General features: G+C 39.3%; 1 protein-coding gene across 1 annotated transcript in view; it reads left to right on the top strand.

Moving 5' to 3' along the window:
- The window catches only part of CNTNAP5 (contactin associated protein family member 5), a gene marked incomplete at its 5' end in the record, with an annotated part of 321,557 nt that overhangs the window by 226,309 nt on the left and 73,842 nt on the right, over positions 1–21,406 (top strand). The window contains one exon of the mRNA XM_080622097.1: positions 8,567–8,767. Within this exon, the coding sequence (XP_080478223.1) occupies positions 8,567–8,767 (201 nt within the window). The remainder of the gene's footprint in view (positions 1–8,566; positions 8,768–21,406) is intronic.

Genomic DNA, 21,406 nt, shown 5'->3' with positions numbered 1-21,406 from the left:
GGGTGCCTCACCACCCTCTCAGTAAAGAATTTCTTCCTTATATCCAATCAAAACTTCCCCTGTGTAAGTTTGAACCCATTACCCCTTGTCCTGTCACTACAGTCCCTGATGAATAGTCCATCCAGGCTGGAAAAAAGCCCAGTCTTGTCTGATAGATTCAGAAAGTGCAATTAAACATGGAGGTTTAGTTGCAGTTCCCAGCTCAGGTGGCTGTGAGGCAAAGATTGCTGGGAAATGAGAGTGAGTTTCAAGAAAACCTGCTGGTTTTCCTTGCTTCCTGGGTATCTGTTCACACTCTAAGGCAGAGGTTGCCTCTTGGTGTAAATGAAGCTTTGCTCTTACATTGGCAGTTCTTTTTGTATACGGTTCAAGAAACAGTAACCTCTATATGCCCAAAACATGTTCAGGCTGAAGAATTTGGAGATGAAATGGAAAATCCAGGAAATAACGTATTTGGTGTTTTTCGAAGTAAAGCTGCAGTGAGCTAGGAAATACGGTGCTTGAATCTGTGAAGGATGAGTTCAAAGAAGGAATCAGAACCTCAGAAATTAGTAGCATCACTGCATTTAGAGAACAATGTTGTTCCTTACTGTTTACTTACATTTGTTTAAAATTCTAATATTTACCTGTTTAATTGAACCAAGTAGGGATCTTGTTTGTAGCTAGTTATTAACCAGGGCAGTTATTAACCAGTTTTCTCACATATTAGTGTCTGTTCATAGGCATCCAATATGTGGATATGGGAAGTGTCAACATTACAATTTATTATTTTATTTATTTAATTTATTGTGTCTGTGCTCCCGGTGATTTCTCCGCAGCCTGTCAACTTTAACAGTCCACTGCTGAGCAAAAATTCTGAAGAAACCAGAAAATTGTGGTTGTGTGTGTTGAGAGGCATTTGGACAATCATAGAAAGACAAGGAGGGAGAGAAATAAAGGAAGGGAAATTTTTCAGAGAGAAAGGAGAAAAAAATATTATAAACATAAAGCCAGTTTTCAGCATGGTAAGAAATTTAACAGTGAAGTGTCACAGGACATCTGCAGATACAAAAGTGGATAAATGTATTTATTTGCAGTCTGGAGAAGTGGCTGAAAAAACAAGGTGACAAAAATTGTAGGTGACATGCTATTATTTAAGTCAGTCAAGAAGAGGGAAGAGTGTTTGAAGCACTTTAGAAGGATCTTATCTTAAAGGTTATTTATATCTAGCAAAAGTAAAATATGTTGTTGAAATACGAGGTTGTCAGGAACAGTAATGTATTTAATTAAGGCATAAAAAGATATCTGTTCAAAGAGAGGCTAGAAGTAAATAATCCAGAGCTATTCAGATTGGGAAGACCCAAAGTGAATGAACCTCATTGACAGAAGCGATGTTCATTTCCATATTCTTACAACAGGAATAAAGAGGCAGTTCAATGGCAGTGAGAGACAACAAACTAGATTAAAAAAAAAAAAAAAGACAGCACCTTATTAACATAATGCTGCTTTCACCTTCTATACCCGTCATACACGTAGCAAAGTCACTTTCATGAGGAAATTCATCAATTGTAAGAAACAGTGAAGACTCTAAGCTGTATATGCATTTGCCTGGGGAAGTAAACCAGACATATGTGGCCAAACTATGATCATATGTAGCTGAATGTTATGAGACAAACCATGAGGATTTGTGTGGGTCAATGTAGGGATTAATACTTTGGGATGATTGTGTTCAGCGGCAAGGGAACATAATGAGCATTTCCAGTGCCATCTGCATATGAATGTGAACTAGCTCTGCTTTTTTTACCTGGATTCTCTCATGATCCATGGTACTCTCTGCCCACACTTTTTTGCATAAAGTACAGAGAGAATGTATCCTGTCATGCTTTGGGGTAATGAACAACCACCAGTGCCGGGAAAGAAATTTTCCCTGTAGGCTGATTGTTTGATAATTAGTCCAGTTAAATTAATCTTCGCTTCCCACTGAAATGACTGATAACAGTCAATATAAAATATGGCTAATGGACCCTTTGAACCTCTGGTCTGACAGTCTTTCCATCATTGTGAGTGTTATTCTTTCATTGCTTAGAAATCTATTGATCTGTCTGGAGTACTACTTAAATGCTAATAATCATATTCACTAGTCCAAAGTCTATAGACATGCATTCTACATCCATGTAGTTGTTTTGCTGCCCTGTATGGAAAGTGTTTGTAATCATCATTCCTCATCTTCCCCCAGGTAAATTTTGCCCTTGATACCTGACAGATTAAGTTACACTTTAGTCATTCTGTCGCTGTACTTTACTGATGCTATTTTACTGTATGCAGACTCTAGGCTATCAAATCAATAATGCTTAGAAATTACCATGACTAGATCAATGATTAATTTTATCTTACTGGCTGGTGTCGGCCTCCTGGTTCAGCACCAGAAGAATGGCAGGTCTCCTACAGGCTCCACTTCTTTTCTGCCAGGCTCATGCAAATGTCTGAGCCATCACAAGGCATATAAAACAGCAGGAAAGTGATTATGTTGAGTCTCTCAAAACTTACCTTAGATGAAGGAGACTGAGTCAGAGAAGACTGCATTGTTGTCAGAAGTGTAGTGAGTGTGAGCACAGTGGAGACGTCCATTTTACACTAGGAAGTAGTTCAACAACTTCCTCTTCACTGCTTGTTGAAGGTAGACTATATTAGGGGAAATACAGAAATGAAGGATCAAGAAGGAGGCTGGCAGGTTAATAGTTTGTGATCTCTGGGCTTCAGCACAACACTGGGGATGAGGGTTCAAGGGGTTGCAGAAGAGGTGCCTTCTTCTCGTTCATGAGAGACACCTAGCATGGTCATTCTGCTGATAGAGAACTGTGGGCTCAGATTGAGCAAACTTCATGCTTGGGGTGTAAGAGCTGGGAACCCAGCTTTTCCCTCTCTGCCAGGGCCAAGGCAGCACGTCTATGGAGCCGGGGGCATGGTGCCTTCCTGGTGCTGGGTACTGACGGGGAATGGTTCTAGGCATGGGCATCCCTAAGGAATGCACACCACAAGTGCAGTCTACCAGCACCATTGGAGAGTGGGCTGCATGCAAGACTGAGAGGACAGGAACTTGCTCCCAGAACTTCTTCCATGGAAATGCATTGCGATGCCTCTCTACTGGCTGGAAGTGGCTGAATCAGAAACTAGGAGGAAGCTGATGAGCATAGAACAAGCTGCAGAAGGGCATATTGCTGGGTCAGCTAGCAGGAAAAGAAAATGCATAAGAATGAATAGGTTTCATAGGAGACTCAGAAAGCACTTTTTTGGATTCAGTGAATTAAAGCTGTTTGTGATAAGAAATTGGCTTTTTGTACACCCCTCAAATAATATTTGAATTTATAATATTTGAATATTTAAGCTGCCACCACAGCTTAAAACAATATGGTGTTCAAGGAGAAGAGGCTATCTGTTGTGTGGTTACTCCTGCAGTTACAGGTACAGCTTTCAGGACAATATTTAGTATTCAGCATAGAGCACCATGAAACAAATGCATCATATGAGCTCTCAGAGCAATTTTTCTCTCTCTCGTAGCATTTACCGTATGTTTGGCTTGTTGGCAATTTAATCAGTCTGAATAATCTTGTTTTGTGGCAAACCTAAATCACACAGGAGTGATGCAGTTTATATGGGTGAAATGTGCTCCACGGGGATATTTAAAGTTGAAGAATAAAAATGAGAATTAGACAACACAGAGCTCATTGAAAGCCAGTTTTCCAGCTGCTCTAATTTCCTGCAATTTAATTTGTGTGCCGTCAAAAGCAACTTGGAGGCTTCCAGCAAGATGATAGAGCAATGGGTGAGGCTAAACAGAGGGTCTAAAATGTGCTGAATGCATTGCAGTCCCATGCTGTAAAAACATCTCCTAAGGCCAAATGCAGGAAGCATAATATCCTAGTAAATTGGACCATTAAATAAAACTGTGAAGTCATAAAGCTGTAGCATTACCCTGAAATTAAAGCATTGTCACCTTAGAATTATGGAACAATTTAACAAGCATTTAGGAAATATGCTTTTGAAGGCTGCATTTAACTATTACAGGCTGTACAGTAGATGATGTGGCTTCACTCTCCTACTGGGTTTAGAATTAATTTCAGCTTGTGTGTGGTTCAAAGTTTTACCAAGCTGAGAAAGTAATAAAACAATAAAGTTAAATAACAGAAGGTAAAATTAGGCAGTGACCTTTGCCTGGAGAACAGCTTTTTCATTCTCATTGCAAATTCAGAAGTGCAGGGAGAGCTAGTTAAATTGAATAAACAGGAAAAAAACATATAGTATGGATAGATATAAAAACATAATGATAACTTCTTTTTTGAAAGAAAAAGGAAAAGAGTTCCTTATCCTGCTTAGTGTAACAGTTTCCAGGTATGGAAATGTCTGGAAGGAACTAGTGGCACTCAACTTGATTTGCATCTATGATTACAGTGCCACTGCCTAAAAATGTAATGAAAACAAAAAAGAATGAAGATTAAAAAAGCAAACCTCAACCTCATATTGTAAAATAGGAACAATATTTAAAGCCCTAATTTCAAAAGCCATGGACATAATCTGTGCAGAGGCATGCCTCTGCAAAGGCATATGCAAGTCTTAGAGCTAAGTTGGAGACAGCTTTGCACTGCTTTCTAGGTGTAGTGATCTGAGTGCATGTTGATTGCAGCTACATTTCTGATGCAGGTTCTGAAGCATGTGCCTGTGAATTTGAGGAAAATAATATGATCTTTGTCTTCATGCTGCCAGGTTTAAGGTGGAGAAAATGGTGCTTGAATAAAACCCAAAAGTTGACCTGAATGGTGAGGGTCTTCAGAAGAAAGGCTGGGATTATTTTTGGGTAGTTTTCGGATCTATGGAGACAGGTGCGCATAGTCTTGCTATTGTCTTGGAATGGTTCAAGAATTTACTGCCCTCCTGCTTAGTTACTTCTCCCTCAGTCAGTTGAGATGCAGGAGGGAGAAGTATTAGCTCTCCCACTCTGTTCAAAGCAAACTTAAGATTAAATCGTTTTCAGGCTCATTTGCTGCATGTAAACAAAGGGGTGTCCTTTTGAAAGAAGGAACTTTCCCTATTGTTGGGGTTTTTTTCTGTCTGTATCTAGCAGGTACATGTGGCTTCGTGCACATTACCTAGCCCATCTGTGCTTCACATCCCTCTTGCTAAAATGGGTGTACTTCTTTTTCCCTGGGAAGTGGGAGGAAGTATGGCTGAAATAGTTGAATTTGTCTCTCTTCTTCCTCTAACATTGTTGTCACCAGCTCTTTCGTCTTGCATCTGTGGTATGTTAGGCCGCCCTTCTAATCTGAAGACTTCCTTTCAAACTACAAGTTTTTAAAGCCTCTTTCATCTGTTGATGTTGTTGTTAAAAATAAAAAAATGTAGCAGAGGATGTGTTTCTCTGTGCTCTTTCTACACCAGCAACATAGGGAAAAAAACTTTTGAATGGTGGTAGCTTTTGCCATCCCGCAGGGATGCTTGGTGGTGGCTGTGACTTTCCTTTCACTACTAAATCAGTGAGCTGAATGTATATATTTTGTGAGAATGTGCTGATGGTTACCTTTACTTCCAAGATGGAACATAGAAGGAATCTTTGAAGTGACCAGCAAAGCACAGATCTCATTGATCTGTAAAATCTCTGAAATGTAAATCTAGAATTCTTCCCTTCTTTTTTGAACTCCCTGTTCTTATGTACTTGCAAAATCACAATTACTTTGAGTACAGAAAGAAACTTTGTTTTCCTTTTACTTTGCAAACTAGAGGATGGAAAATCTGAAGTTAGAGTCTGAGTTCTAAAAGATCCTGTGGAGAAAAGCAGTTCTTGAATGTCATAGTTCAGATTTCAGGACAGCTGAGCACAGCTGTAATGATAACACAATGACAATGATAACTGTAATGATAACAAGACCACTGAAAATTAATGAACAATTACAGAGGAAAATCAGATAAAGAGCTGTTTATTGTCTGTCCAACACACTCGTTAATGAGTGCTTGTCACTAACAGTATGTTTGTTGAAGTCTTGTCCATCCTTATTTAAAGATGTCGATTAATTATGTTTCTAACACTTCTTGGGAAGACTGTTTTATGCTATGGTATTTTTAAGAAGTTTTAAGAAGTTTTAAGAAGGTTTAAGAAGTTTTTCCTAGTACTCCTATGTTGCTGCTAAACTACTAGTTTTTTATGCTTTCAACTTTTCAGGTACTGACACAGCACCTTTCTTGGTGCACAAATACAGAGCCTGGAAAGCACAGTGGTGTTAACCACTCTGAAACTCTAGCGTGTTGTAATTCCTGAACAGCACTGTAGCCACTATTGTAAGCATTGATTTTATTGCAATTTCTCAAAATTATGTTAATAACTCTCAGTGGGGAGGATCTTATGACTGCCAATCTGGACTTTCAGCAACCAGTTAATTCCATCATCTCTTGGGTTTACATGTTCCTTACAGTATCATCAACTTGGTGTTTGTTTCTTTTAGTAGATTTTTCAGTGAATGTAGGAGTTAAACTTCTTCCATCTTCAGTGAGAGGAAAGTTAGAACACCCTCAACTGCTTTGTAAAAACCCGTTCTGTTCATTTCAGTCCTTGAGAGAACAAAAATAAAAACAGAGTGACTCTGGCTGATAAGAATCACTACTTTCAGATGTGTGTTATGAAGTCATTGAATTGTATTGTGTTGGATGCAATACATGTGCAGGACTGTGCAGGGTATTGTGCTACAGTGTTGACTGTGATTGCAATCACTGGGGCAAGTTTTACAAGCAATGATTGTGATATGTCTTGTGATTTTAATCTAATTTTGTGTATCACACATTGCAGCGGTGTTTCTTTGAGCTCCAACTCACAGGATCCATGAGCAGCATCCTGAACTCAGTAAGAACCACAGAATTACAGATCTGCGAGCAAACTGTCTACCATCGCAGAAATGATGATAATGTTGTGAATGAATGTATGGTTTGCTGAACACAAACTGTCCTTAAGTTAATGCCATACATTACTGGGAGAGTAATTTCCCCATAACTTGCAGCTCAGGCTTGGAACAGACCTCTTCAGATAGTCTCCAGATGGTGGTTGTTACTTGCTTGTCATCTGAATGCTTCCATAATGACAATCCGTTAAATCATCTGAGTGTCTTTGCATGGATAGTCCATTTAGGGTTTTTATACACCTAGTTATTTTGAAGTAATCTGTGGGATATTTGTAGCCTAATGAAAAATACTTCAACTGCGGTGCATTACAGTGGCAACATAGCTACTGGATTTGTTATGCCGGTGTATTGGAGAGTAACTGGAAAACTCATGGAAACTCTGCAAGAATTTAGATTAGGTAGTCTGGTAAAAACTTCTGAATACTTAGATGCATAGTTTTTAAGATCAGTTTAGAAAAGATCTGATTCAATCTTATCCAGGGTTTCCCTGTTGAAGCATAAATAACAAAACAGAATCTCTTGTCTAGACCTTGCCTCTTCCTCTTTAACTCTATGTTACTGCAAGTCAGATTGAAATCTTCCTTTCATCAAATGATTAGAATTTACTTCGTTACATTTTTGCCCAGTCAGTATTTTGTAGATAAGCAGGGACTTTGATAAAGAGGGAATTTACTGGATGTGATATTGTGGAGCATGTGCAGGGCTGAGTCCTGTAAATACTTATTAAGGAGTTTGCCTTTTGCTCTGGGTCACTTCAGCAGATTGGCCATTCAGGCTGTCCTTGTTACTATCTCACCAGAACAAGCTGGGAAACAGCCTCCCTGCTAAGCTAATTGCTTCTAATTGCAATGTTCTACCTATCATGCCAACCCCAATGCTGCTCATAAGCTGGGTTGTTACAGTGCTGGTTGTGCTTAAGCCTAGATTCTGCTTTCTGTCACCTACAATATCCCTTGCTCTGCCAGTAAATGCAATGAAGGAGATGAGAATGGGCTCCCCAGCATGGAAAAGCATCAACATTTACAGTTAACTACAGATGTTATTCATATGTTGTTCTGTACCATCATCTAAGCACAGCATCACTCAATTTATATACAGAAAAATATGATAACCGAATGAGTGATCTGACTTCCAACTGGGTGGTAAGTTTTAGCTTTCTGGCAACAGTTTGTGGTTTCTGTTTGTGGTGAGTTTGTACAAGTTCATCAGCCACAGTTCTGTGCTAACATTTGTTGTTGTAACAGAGTGGGCTTTGCTTTCAGATACAGCCGTGTTTGCAAAAGATCAGTGGTACCCCCATAATTATCTCTTTTCTTTCAGGGCCAAAGCTAGCTGAAAGGTATCTAATTTTCTTCAGCTACCTGGCGATAGAAGATACTGCAGATTTCCTATGGTTCCCAGGGAGCTGGTAGTTTCTCTCTTGCTCAGCAGGCTCTGTAGTGTTTGCTTGAGCTGGTTCAGACAGAAACATCTCTGTGGGCTACACTGTCCTGTAATAGGTCTTCATCACAGAGTGACCAGGGTCCTGCTGATGCTCTCTCCCACGCAGTAAAACATTAGATTTCAATCAGGTGGGTTTTTTTGTTCTCTGCTTATTGCAAGTTTTTTGCTGTTAACTTCCCATTCAATCCTTTTTCATTTAACAGAAGATAAGATCTGGACTGCAGTGCAGCACAACAACACAGGGCTAACCAGAGTCAAAAAAGCTGATATGGAGAAGCCATACACCATGTCCTTTAATTACAACAGCAGCGTGGAGCAGCTTGAAGCCGTGATAAACAGTGCGGAGTACTGCGAACAGGAGGCAGCCTACCACTGCAAAAGGTCACGTCTCCTGAATACCCCAAGTAAGCACCATGATCCCAAATCTTTCCTTGTTAACTCTTAATTAATTATACAGCAGATACAGGCTGCACTGTGATTGAAGAGAAAAAACAAAACAAAACAAAAAAACCACAATCAAAATGGATACAGAATAGAGTGAAAAGCCTTTTACGTTCTTGGATACCACTGTGCAGTGCCTATCCTCTGATGCAAGAGGGGCAGAGCTCAGCAAGGGAGTTTCTGCTTTGTAAATTCATGCATACAAAGGCTCTGAAAGCTTGTACAATGGAAAGTCCTACTAAGAAATCACAAGAGCTGTATTTAGCTGATAGCAAATGGATATGTTTATTAATTTGCAGATTTTAACTGTATATTAAAGATAGGAAGCATCCAGATTGCTTCATATACTTTTGATATTTCTGGAGAGAAAGGGTGTGCCATCTTATGAGTCCCACAGCCCTGAATGTGATGTTTAAGGTGTTTGGTTGTATGGTTTCTGAGGCAACACTAATTTTCTCCTCAGGACAGAAGGAATAAGGTTTTTGCCTGACTTAATGTAGCAGCAACAAGAAAGCAGAATGTACGTTTGTGTCTCTCTGTGGTACCAAGTTTCCAGTGGCTACTCAGGATGGCTGCCTTCCACTCCCTTAGAGTTGAGATTTTATGTTTGCTTATCCAGAGAGATGAATGACATTAAATCTCATCTAGTTACTTGTAATGTCTGTGTGGTCCTGGTGATTCTTTGATTATTATCAACTCTTAAATTTGTTAGTAGGTTAGAAGAAATCCTACAGAAAGCCTTAAGGGAAGGTTGCAATGGGAGTTCCTATTGTGTTAAAAATACATTGCCTAATGAGATGTATCAAAAACTGCCTGGTTCCAACAAAGTTACTATAACACTGAATATTTATGGATCCAGTAATCAGATGCCTTACAGTCAGTTTATTTTTAAAACTTGTGAATCGTGTCTTTTGTTATCATCAGAATTTACCAGCCAAGATTAGCCATTGCTAATAATTTCTTAAAGAATAGAATGTTAATATTGGCATCCAGCGGAGAGCCCAGAAGGAAAACAAAATGCAGGCATAACTGCTTATAAAGAGGGGCAAATAATGTCTTATAAATAGTTTTAATGTTGCTTGCTTCTGTATCCCACACCATACTTGACATATTATAAAGATATAATCACACTGTGATTATTTCCAAAATATTTAAGCTTGAACACTACAATATTACAGAAGGGCTGCATGTGTTTACTTTTACACATTTCTGTGAGGTACTTGGTCATGCGTACACAGGAAGGTACGCTATGACTGCACTTTGGAACACCTTTGTATGTGGTGCCACTATAAAGCTAGGGACACTTCTTATGGATCCGGGCCCATTACTCCTTTAGAAGAAAAAAATAAAAACCTAAACAAAACAACTAACCAAAAAAAAAAAAAAAAACCAACAAACCAAAACCCCAACAAACAAACAAACAAAAAACACCACCAAAAGGGTAGTGATAATCTTGTGTAAATTGGCAGTATATAAACTATCCTGCTTCAGGACTAAAGCTATCTATCGACTGGCTGAGACAATTCCAGAGGCAGCTCCTTCTCTGCTTGTCCAGGACCAAAGCTGTGACTCTGACTCCTCAAAGAAGAGGACACAGGGTTAGTGTCCAGCAGCCTGGCAGCTGCTGCACTGCCACTGTGGTCCTGACAGTTGATCATGCAAGAATTGCACAACTCATAAATCTCTAATACCGTTCCAGCTGATAAATGAGAAAAAAACTCCAATCCAGTACTGTGTATGTGGCCAACACCATCATTTTTTCCTCTGTTTTTCTTCCTTTTGTATGCTTTTTAATTATACTTCCAATTTTTCATTCTGAACATTCTCAGTAGCCTAGGGCTGTCAGATTGGCAAGATGTGGAACATGCTCAAAAATAAATCATTTGAGTTCTTGAAACGACAAGACATGGGTAACCGTTTGTTCTTAGCTAAGTATTAAGTGTTTTTAAATTATTGGTATTTTTTCCCCACAGACTTAAATAGCTCTATTAATCGATATGCATTTTGAGATGAGCTTCTGCTGTATTATAGAAAAGCCTAGAGACCCAGTGGTGCTGAACACTATAGGTGTCTTGAAAAGTTCTATGATATAACGAATTTACATTCCCAAACTTGAAGATGAGCTACAAATGCTAAGGCATTGTATGGAAGGGCATCTCCCAGAGGTATATCTGATCTTGACAGAGCCATAGAAGTTCTGCTTCCTGCAAGGAATCAAATCCATTTCTGAGCTTCCTCTCATTTAGGGCTTTGTTCTTTTTCTTCCAAGGAGATGGAACGCATGATTAGGTTATCTCAGCGGTAGCACCAAACCCCAGATCCTTGTCTTCAGGATCTGAACACTGTCATGTTTCACAGAGAAACAATAAAATTCTTTCCTTTTGCATTCATAATGTTACTCTCCAGCAAAGATGCGTGTTCTTACATAGCAATTTTGGCTTTCACAGCTTCGACATGGGGAAAAGAAAAATAAAAAAAATATGCGCCTGAGCAAAGGTACAAGCATAGCACTCTGGGCTGCCTCAGAGAGGGACAAACTAAGGGAGGCTCCTGGCTTGCATAAAGTTGTTCCAGTTTATACGAAGGAATTTGTCTTTCCTGTCTTCCTACTACCTCATGCCCTGAAGACACAGGCACATCCCCAGTGGGTGTGATTCAGCGTAGTCTCCCCATTGAGTTACATGTATTTACATCTGCAATGTGTCAGACATGCAATCTGGCAGTTGGCAAAGGAGTTTACTCATCTCCACCTCCTGCTGTCTGAAACAGCCTTATCAGTTCTTATTGTCATACTATGGCTTAGCTGCAAGTGTTTCTTTTAAAACTAAACTTAAATTGTCCAGAACTGCATTTTTGTACATCTCTGCCATCAGATAGATTTTTCAGGAGGTTTGTGAACATCAGAATAGATGTCTGCTCGTCAAAAGAATAGCTGGCTTTCTGATGATGCTGACAAACAAAACTTATAATTTATGACAGTAATTGCAATTCTCTTGTGACTTCTCCATGTCTGTTGGAGAGCACTCACATAACCAGATCAAATCTGACAGTTGACATTAATTAGGAAAGTCATTCACACTCTTACTAAACATTGCAGACTTTACCACCACCTCATCCTTAGAAGCACAAACTGAGACAAGGAAGCAGGAGAGGAGGGGCTTGGTCAGGAAGCTTGGGCTACTTCTAAATGTGCTGTCTGTATTCTGGGAATATGAAAAGAAATTTAGACCCCCTAGGGCTCCGATTTCCTTTTTTTGTGGAGTGTCTTGGGTAATACCTAGGAAAAGGGTATGTGTGTAAGGATTGGTGCATGCATGCACATGCACGTTTAATTAAACTGTTAAAAACAAGACATTTGAAGATATGAAAACACTATTAGCTAAACAGACTGTCAGCTCTGAATTTTCTAAGTTTTCTAGAAGCTGTGGGTGTACTCAAAGGCTTAACATTTGGGAAGCTGCCTCACATCCACCTTATCAAGGACTTAACACAGTGATGGCTGTATCAGTGGCAGGATAGCTTGCTTTACAGTACCTGGCTGACAGTCTGTCAAGTTCATAACATATTTGTGTAGGCAGGGACTGAGAAAAGATCAGTCATAGAGCAAAATCAAAGAAATAGGAATGTCTTTATGTAGTGTTTTTTTTCCCTTCCTGCTTCCTTATTTTTTGTTTTTCCAATAGAATTCCCATACTATGTCACCTCAAGCTTTGATTTCAAACATCAGTCCTAAAGTATGCCTGAACTTCTGCCTGTGTCTCTTAAGACTTGTCAAGTCCCAGTATTATATGTCTTGCACCCAGGCTTCCACCTCCTCTTCTCCCCTCTCCCTTCCAGCTAGACCTGTATCTCGATGCCAAGCTGCATTACATCCCATCTCTAGGTATCTGATCCCTTATGTGAAACGGCTGTTTGCCCTCACCTGTGAACCACTGCATTTGCATTTCATTCCTCTATCATTGGAGGGAAAGAAGTAGCAGTACATCACAGCAGGAAGTGTGTCTTGATTTCTGAGTTTAGACTTCAGTTTAGACTTAATTCTGCTGCTAAGACAGTTCAGTGGTGTTTTATCCATGCCCTGTATGTTGCTAGAGCTCTTCATCTGTGCAGGCTCTCTCTTTAGTTCCAGACGAGACCTCGAGCAATGTCAGAGCATAAGATGCCAGGAGATGTCCTACAGAGTCCTGCCTCCAACAGTGGCGATTGGAGAGCTGCAGCTTACATTGACAAGTCTGGATGTCTTCAGCACATCACTCAATATGTTCCCATCACCCACAGTTGCTCTAGTAAGGGCATTAGACTTTATGCCATTGCCAATCACTTTTAGTATCCACTATGGAGCTGGTGTTCATAAATTTAATCACTTTTTGAACTTCATTATATTACTGGTCTCTGCAGCCTCTTAGGAAAGCAGTTTCCAACAATTCCCTACTTGCCATGTACAGAACTACTGGATTTTTTAGCATGTTTTAAATTAATGTTTTACTCAGTTCACTGGGTTCTGGTATTGCAGGATGTGGTCAATCACTGTCCTGCACTCATCTACTGCTTTTTAGTGCTTTTAGTTGCCCTTCTTGGACCTTCACTGGCACTTGTATTTTTTTTTCACCAGAAATGACCCACAGTGTTTGAGGTGTGGTTTGCATGAAGATTTCATATAATGGAGACACCACTTTTCAGAGCAGTATGAATCTTTATGAAGGCTTGTGGAAGCTGGGTTCTGATGAAGTTTTTTGCAAAGATGTACCATGAGGTGATATCAAATGACCCAGAACATGCAGTCATTTACCACTGGGGTTTTGCTCACTATTATTTTACGCCTTCCAAATATAATTTCCATTTTATCATTCCAGGTACTTTAAAATGTTACTGCATTACCAAAGACTATTTGTCATTGCACAAAATAACTTTAAATTGTTAATGCATTAGCAGGAGCCTAATTGTCATTGTACCAAATTACATAGAACAAGGCAGTCTGCCCTCAAAAAATAGTTCATATTGAAGGGAGTGGTGTCCCCTCTTTGTAGGGAGAGGTTTAGATGCCATTTTTAAAGATGCTGTATTGTTAGTAGTGCGTGGCTGATTAAAATGCAGATGGTTTAAGGAGAATAAAAACCTTCTGTGTGGAGGATGTAAGTTGGCATCTAGTATGCATGCACCTGTGAGTAATGGAAATGTCATTATCCCAATTTCTAACCCTTTACTCCCCTCACCTTATACAGTCCCTCCTGACTGGGAGTGGGGCGAAGTGTACTATCGCTGCCAAGGAAGAAATGGCAGCTGCTTGCATTACTTCTCCTCTAGTCCCGTTACACTTCTCCAAGAATGTAGTGCAGCCAAGAGGCCAAGTGATGGGAAAGACATAGGAAGAAATCCATTAATAAAGACGTACATTGGGTGGCTTCTAACCCAGTGAGAAGAAAACATGCTCCTTCCTTGAATCCTTCCAGGTGGGAGGACAGGCTTAATGCTAACTGGCATACTTCTGGAGTGACACCAAAGGGCATGAGTCTCCTGGGATGCTCCAGTGAACGCTGGAGCACCATTATCTGTGTTTGCTTTAGACACAATGTCAGGTGAATTTAAAAACACTTCTTGAGGTGGGGCCTGATAGTGAGGAAGGAGCTTAAGGAGCTTGTATGGGTAACTCCTGATTGCTTCTGTGGATTTGGAATACATCCTTCATCCTTCTGCTGTCACTAGATATTTCTGTTGGTTTTTTTTTATTGTGTTTTGTTGGGGTTTTTTCCTCCTTTGAATGTTGAGGTGGGTTTTTTTATTTTTGGGGTTTTGGGGTTTTTTTTAAGTCTAAAGAGAAATTCTGAAATTACACTTCTAATATTTATGGTTTTTTAAAAAAAAATCTTTTACAGTTTTCTAGAAAACAAATTTGTCAGTCCAAACTAAATAGATCTGTTTTACTGGCATTATGCCAGAAGCTTGTACCTGGGGTATTAATGAAGTTGCATACTACAGGTAAATGAAATGTAAATCTAGACAACAGATTTTGAGCATGGCATCTCAAATTCATTGGGTGAACTTTTATTGCTGGTGTTCCAAATGATCACAATTGCTTGTCCTTGTTCTCATGGGGAACTTCAACCAACCAGATGTATGCTGGAAGTACAGTACAGCAGAAAAGAAACAATCCAGGAGGTTCTTGGAGGGTGTGAAAGATAACTTCCTAACGCAGCTGGTTAGTGAGCCAACTAGGGAGATGCCTGGCTAGATTTGTTGTTCACAAACAGACAAGGACTGGTGGGTGATGTGATAGTTGGAGGCTGTCTTGGGCAAAGCAATCATGAAATGATTGAATTTTCAGTCTTTGGAGATGTCAGGAAGAAGGTCAGCAGAACCTCCATCTTAGACTTCTGGAGGGCTGACTTTGGCCTGTTTAGGGTGCTGGTTGGCAGAATTCCTTGGAAAACATTATTAAAGGAGAAAGGGGTCCAGGAAGATTGGACATTCTTCAAGAAGGAAATCCTTAAGGCGCAGGAGCAGGCGGTCCCTTTGTACTGAAAGTCAAACCAGTGGGGAAGATACCAGTGAGGCTGAACTCAGGAAAAAAAGAGAATTTATCACCTGTGGAAGGAAGGGACTGTTATCCCCTGAAAAGCATAAGGATGTTGTTGAATTATATATAGATAAAGTTAGAAAGGCGAAGGCACAGATGGAACTAAATCTGGCCACTACCATAAAAGATAATAAAAAGTACTTTTGCACATATATTAGCAATAAAAGGAGGGTCAAGGAGAACCTCCATCCTCCACTGAGTACTAGGGGAAACCTAGTGACTGAGGATGACGAAAAGGCTGAGGTACTTAAATGCTACCTTTGCCTCAGTCTTTAGTAGTCACACCAGCCATCCTCAGGGTACTCAGTTCCCTGAGCTGGATGGCAGAGATGCACATTTTTTTTTCAGGTTATCCCAGTCAACATTACCTTAATCACAAGTAGTGGTAGTCTTTTTTAATTTGCTGAACTCAGTCTATTGTTAACAATAAACAAACAATGGCAATTAGAAGCAAACAGCTAATCCATGGCTTGTTATATTACTGAGTCATTAGCTATGACAGCGACCTGTCCACCATTCAAGAAAGAAAGCAGTACTGCTGCATGAGCAGAAAAGTGTGCCTTCTCCCTCATTAGAGCCACAGCAGGGACTGTGTTCTCATCACACTTCCATTTGTCTGCTTCATTTGGATGTCCTACTTCGAGCATCTTGGGCTCCATTAGACTCAGACTGTCTTCCTGACATTAAACTAATTTCTGTGTCAAATTTGGGCCAGTGCAGAGTGATTTTTTCTGATTCTGGAGAACAGAAGATGCAAATCGTAGTAGTGCAAGAGTTCCCAGTTGACCTCTACCAAGATGCCACGTGAGTGAGGCATTAGTAATTTACACTTCTGTTTACCTTATGTTTGAGGGTAACAAAGCATTTGGGGCCTTAATCTCTCAGTTTTATATGTGTTTTGCATTCATTTGACTCCTCTTTTAGATCGAGGCAGGGGAGGGGAAAGTATGTGCAAAGCAAGGCACTTGCTGAAAATCAAATGGGATGAAGCAAGTGAATGGAACAGAGCCCATGTGCTTTGATTTCACTTTAATTGGTCTCACCTCTCCAGGAAGACAGAGTTGTTAAGGAGCTATGCACAAAATGAACAATGGCATCATTTCATTATGTAGTAAAATTAGAAGAAAAAAGATGTCAGCTAGTGGAAAAAGGACTCAAATTTTTACTCTATATAGATTGGGTTAGACTCTGATTCATTGCTTGTAAATCATAAGTCCAGGAATTTTACCGCCGTTACAGTGTGAGGGTAGCCTAAGGAAATGTATTTTCTGTTTTTGGCAGTGGTAAGGCAGAGACCAGGGAAAAGAAAGAACGGGGATCAGCTGAAGGCTGTATTTTCAGATTACTTTGTGTGTGGTGTTCCAACAGCAACAGAACAAGAGCCTTCCCTAAGAGTACTTAGTTTGATGTTTTGCTTATTTGAACCACTTGATGTTAACGGGAGCATAAAAGTAGCTTTTCTAAATGTCTGTTGCTCTCTTTGGATTTAAAAAAAAATAAATAAAAAGAAAAAAATAACATCCAAAAAATAAAAACAAAAGCAAAATACGGAGGGTAAGCAAGCATGCTTGGAGGAAACATTGTCCCCAACACCTTTGGGGAAAAAAGTTGTTACTTCTTCACATTCTAAGAAGCATGTAAAAGCAATTGCAAATTATGTACCTCCCCCCAACCCAGACTGATTTGGGATGATCAGATCTGACTGAGACTTGACAAGTAGCTAGAAAGAAGTAGTGACCTGAAAGAAAACAATCTTTTTAAAACTTTCTTTAGAGAAGCTTTTTTTCCTGTCTGCTGGGCCAGAAGATTGAGAACAAAATAAAAAAGCTTTTCAGCATGAATTTGTTCCAAGCCCCTTTGATAGGAGAAAGGCTCAGACTTTAATGGGGACTGGTTTAGCCAAGGGATGTGTTCCCTCTTGAGCTGTCCAAGACTCAAAACATCAAGAGCCTTCTTTTGCTCCAAAGAGCAGAATTTGAATGTCCCAGAAGAAAATTTTTCTTTTTTTTTTTTACCATTAGCATTTAGAAAGGTTAACGAATTATGATGGTTAAGATGCAGCAGGCATGGATTCATAATCTAGTCTTTAGAGTCTATCTCCAGTAATGCTGATTCAATGCTGGAATCCATCCACTGTTGATAGACAGCTGTTGTTACCTGCGCAAATTAGAAACCATCACACCTATTCTACCTGTTGCCTAGTTGTACCTGTTACTGAAGTACATGGCATAGTTGTATGGAAAGGATGTTGTCTGCCTTTGCAAAGGGCAAGAAGGGACTCTGTAATTAAGAAACAGCACCCTTGTTGTTGGAAATCACTCTTACTAGAGCTGTTGGAAGCAGGCTTGCATTTCTAAGATGGTCCATGTAGTCTTACTGTAGCTGTCTTAAGGTTATGCATTCAGCCAAAGGTAGATGTCCAAGTTCTTCTAGGCAGACATAGACTCAACTGAAGATGATATTTGCAATTTACTTTAGATATCTTTCTAAACAGGAACTGATCAAACCGATTAAATATTGTTATGTTTTCATGCTTCTGCCTAGTGAACAGCATCTCTCCCAAGTATACAGTTTTGGTTATTTTATCTGTGCTGCCAATTTTTGTTTGTTTGTTTGTTTTGGCAGTTTAGAACATTGTTTCTTTGTTTATTCTTGCTAAAACCATAGCTCAATGAATGGTGGAGTAATAGATGTTGCTTTTTTTCCCAATGTTTTTGTGCTTTAGTGTTGATCTTCTCTATGGATTCTCTGATACCTGGGCTAAAATGAGATGTAAATGCAGTATTTTCTCACCATGCCAAATGTGACACAAATGACAGACACAAATGTCTATCTCCGTCTCAGCATAGAGACAAAAACTTATGCCAAATGTATATCCTAAACTCACCTGAACTTCATCAGTACCCATCAGTCTTCCACTGACCTTTGGACACATGCTGCTGTGCTATATTCAGTGTCTGCCTCATGTGCTGCCTGTTTCTTTATCCAGGACGATCAGTTCTCTGTCCCACTTCTCCTCTATCTTTGGTTTGCCAAAAAAGTTTAAAATTACATGTCTGATTTGCAACATGTAGCAATTCCAATATATTAACATTAATAGCGCATGAATAGTGCTACTAGTAGTTTAGGCTGCAGTCAGTAACCGTTTTCTGTTCATTTTGTTCAGGCTACCTCATTCAATATGATAAAAATGTTCAAAGGAGCACTTGGCAGGAAAAAGAAAAAAAAAAAGATGATGACAATTCCTGGCTGGGTTTTTTTTCTCAATTTTTTATTATTGCACCTAGTTTAGGTCTGACAAGTTTGTTTACTGATAAGTCCAAGCCTATGATGGGATGCTTTAAAAAATGAGCAGAGATCTGAAAAGTGGTTCTGAAGAAAAAGTAACATCAGTTATGTGGTATGTTTATTTTAACTACCAATTTTCCTTTTAGTTGCCGATTCAAGTGGTCACCACAGTCCATATTAGATACAGATAAAATGTAGTTGATATTATATGTATTATTTAATAGGTATTGTATGTAATAGATGTTGTATAAACCGTCCATTATTATATGTAGAATGCTTTCTATTGGGGGAAGTGTGTGTTTGCACTTTTATGTAGATATGTGCAGATAGGTTAGGAGGAAAGGAAGTGTTAAGGTTGACTCTAATTAACTTTTTCATGGATCACTGAATGGGTCATTGTCAAACCTGGTGCAAGATGAGTCAGTGTTGGTTACTCTTTTTCCTATTGAATCAAAGGCTTTATGTGCTTCAGCATTTGTTTACCTGCCAATTTCACCATGATTTTAGAGCTCTCAGATTTTAGCCAGTTGAAACTATTTTAGTGTATAATGGTAGTTTAGTGGTTGTTCCTCAGAAAGAGTTCTTCAGAACTGAAGTAACATAACAGCAAAGGGTGGGATTCTAAGAAAAGTTGTCTTCTCCTGAAGTAAGTTTAGTTTCAGCTCCCTTTGGCTTTTTCTCTGCCTAGGAAAAGTCTGTTTGGTCCATTTGTTTTGCCACTTTAATGCCTGTCACAGAACTGGGGAAGGTCCTTCTGGCAATGAGCATTTTTCAGCTTCTGTTTTGGGGTCATATTTCCCAGAGCCTCCAGATTCAGAGCAGTGCCAGCTTTCTAGGTCACTTCCTTCCCCGTGAACATTTATGTTCTGGATTCAAGACAAAGAGATTGTGTTGCATATTGTTTACTGTCTCTGTGAGACATGCTATGGCCACCAGTCAATCTGCAGAACATTAGAAGCACCTACTTAATACAGGCAGAATTTTATTGACTAAATAATTACATCCTGTTACCGCTGAAGTAATCACCTCAGATACAACTGATGCCTCCAGAGGGAGGTGTGTTCTTTCCAAAATGCCACCCTGGACAGTTCATTTTACTTCCATACAAAGCTCCAGAATCTGTCTGACCATACTGTACTACAGGTTGTCATGTTTTCAGAGGATGAAATTTATGTTCCATGAAATATGCCATTGCCAAAATTAATAGGTAAATGAACAAAGTGAAACAGACCATTAGAACCATTGTAATATTGTAGTTGCTGAGTTGTGGCACAAAAGCAGAAACTAATGGGTAAACATAATTGTATTATAGTGACAGGAGCTATCAATGTATAGTACACAACTGTGGTTACATAGTGAAAGTCAGTCGACCGTTATGAAATATGATTTAGCAGACAGGCCAGTTGCATGTAATCTTGCTTAGAACAGTACTTTCCTTGGCTAGTTTGTTTTAGCTGATGGAAAATGATAAATGGCAGCTATTTCTTTCCTATCCACCTGGAATTTCATTTCAATTTAACTTTAATTTTCATAATCCTTTTTTTTATATTATTCTGGACCACAATACTGAATTTCTTGTGCTTGCAGAAATGTTCTTGAGGCATGAACAGATTGTTCCTGAATATTCATCAAAGTAGGAATTCACCAAAGGCCTTCACAGTAATTTTTTACTCTTAACACCTTGAAGTCTTTTTGATGCCCTTGTCTTTGTTCTAAAATAATGCTTCGTAATTTTAAGTGAACACTCAAACAATATCTATTCAAGATAAACAATTCATAGGCTGAACTGTGTTTGTATAACATGATTAAAAAGCTTTGAATAGCTAACATAATTATAACATTCTATTAATGGACAGCTTGAGAGAAGTAACAATAGCAGATGATTCAACTAAAAAAATACAAAGTTTAAAGATATGCAGGATCAGTTCCATCAGATTCAGTATATTTGTACTGATTTAGGCAAGTAAGGTCGTGGATTAACTCCTTAGTTATTGCATTATGTAGTAAGCGTGGGAAAAGCCCTTTCCAAATCTTCGTTCTCGAAGTCAAGCCATCCTCATCATTGCATTTTTCATTAAATTCCACTTTAGTGTAAAACAAACTACAGAAGCATGGTAAAAAGTTGGATATGTAGAGAAACTAACAAGTTCATTCATAGCTTGTTAATGCGGTATTTGCAATCAGGTCTAAATGCTTCAGCACTGATAGACTGAAAAAGCCAGTACTGCATTCCTATAATAGAATAGACAGACGTACCCTGCACAACTGAAGTAGACAGGGGTGGAGAAGCATCTTTAAGCCTGGTTGCAGGAGTGGTGCAATATAAATTATAACACCATCTCTGGCCATTTTTCAGAGCCAGGAAATGGATTGATGCAGGAGCTCCTTCAGATCGTTGTGCCACTGAAGAATTTACCCATGCAGGAGTACTCTGTCAGTGACTGACTAAATGCAGAGCTGCTCTATTCCGCTAAAGTGGTTCAAAGCAGTTGGAGCACAGAAAAGAATTGGGTGCTCAATTATTTAGCTTTCTCTCAGTTTTCACTCCATGCCTATGTAGAAATAATCAGCTACTTAGATCTTCACTGAGCAACAACTTTTGAGAGAATAGTTAGTGGGAAATTGAGTCCTAGTAATCTGTTACAGGGAAGGCTGAAGTGGTTCAGAGCTAGCCTTGATGGCATCCTTGGATGGTAAGCCAACCAAGGGTTTCTCTATACAGCAAAATAAAACTTTATAC

The sequence above is a fragment of the Psittacula echo genome (genome assembly GCF_963264785.1).
Source record: "Psittacula echo genome assembly, chromosome: 6".
NCBI classification, from domain to species: Eukaryota; Metazoa; Chordata; class Aves; order Psittaciformes; family Psittacidae; genus Psittacula; species Psittacula echo.
The sequence above is the reverse complement of the archived record's forward strand: the minus strand, read 5'-3'. Positions and strand labels throughout refer to the sequence as shown.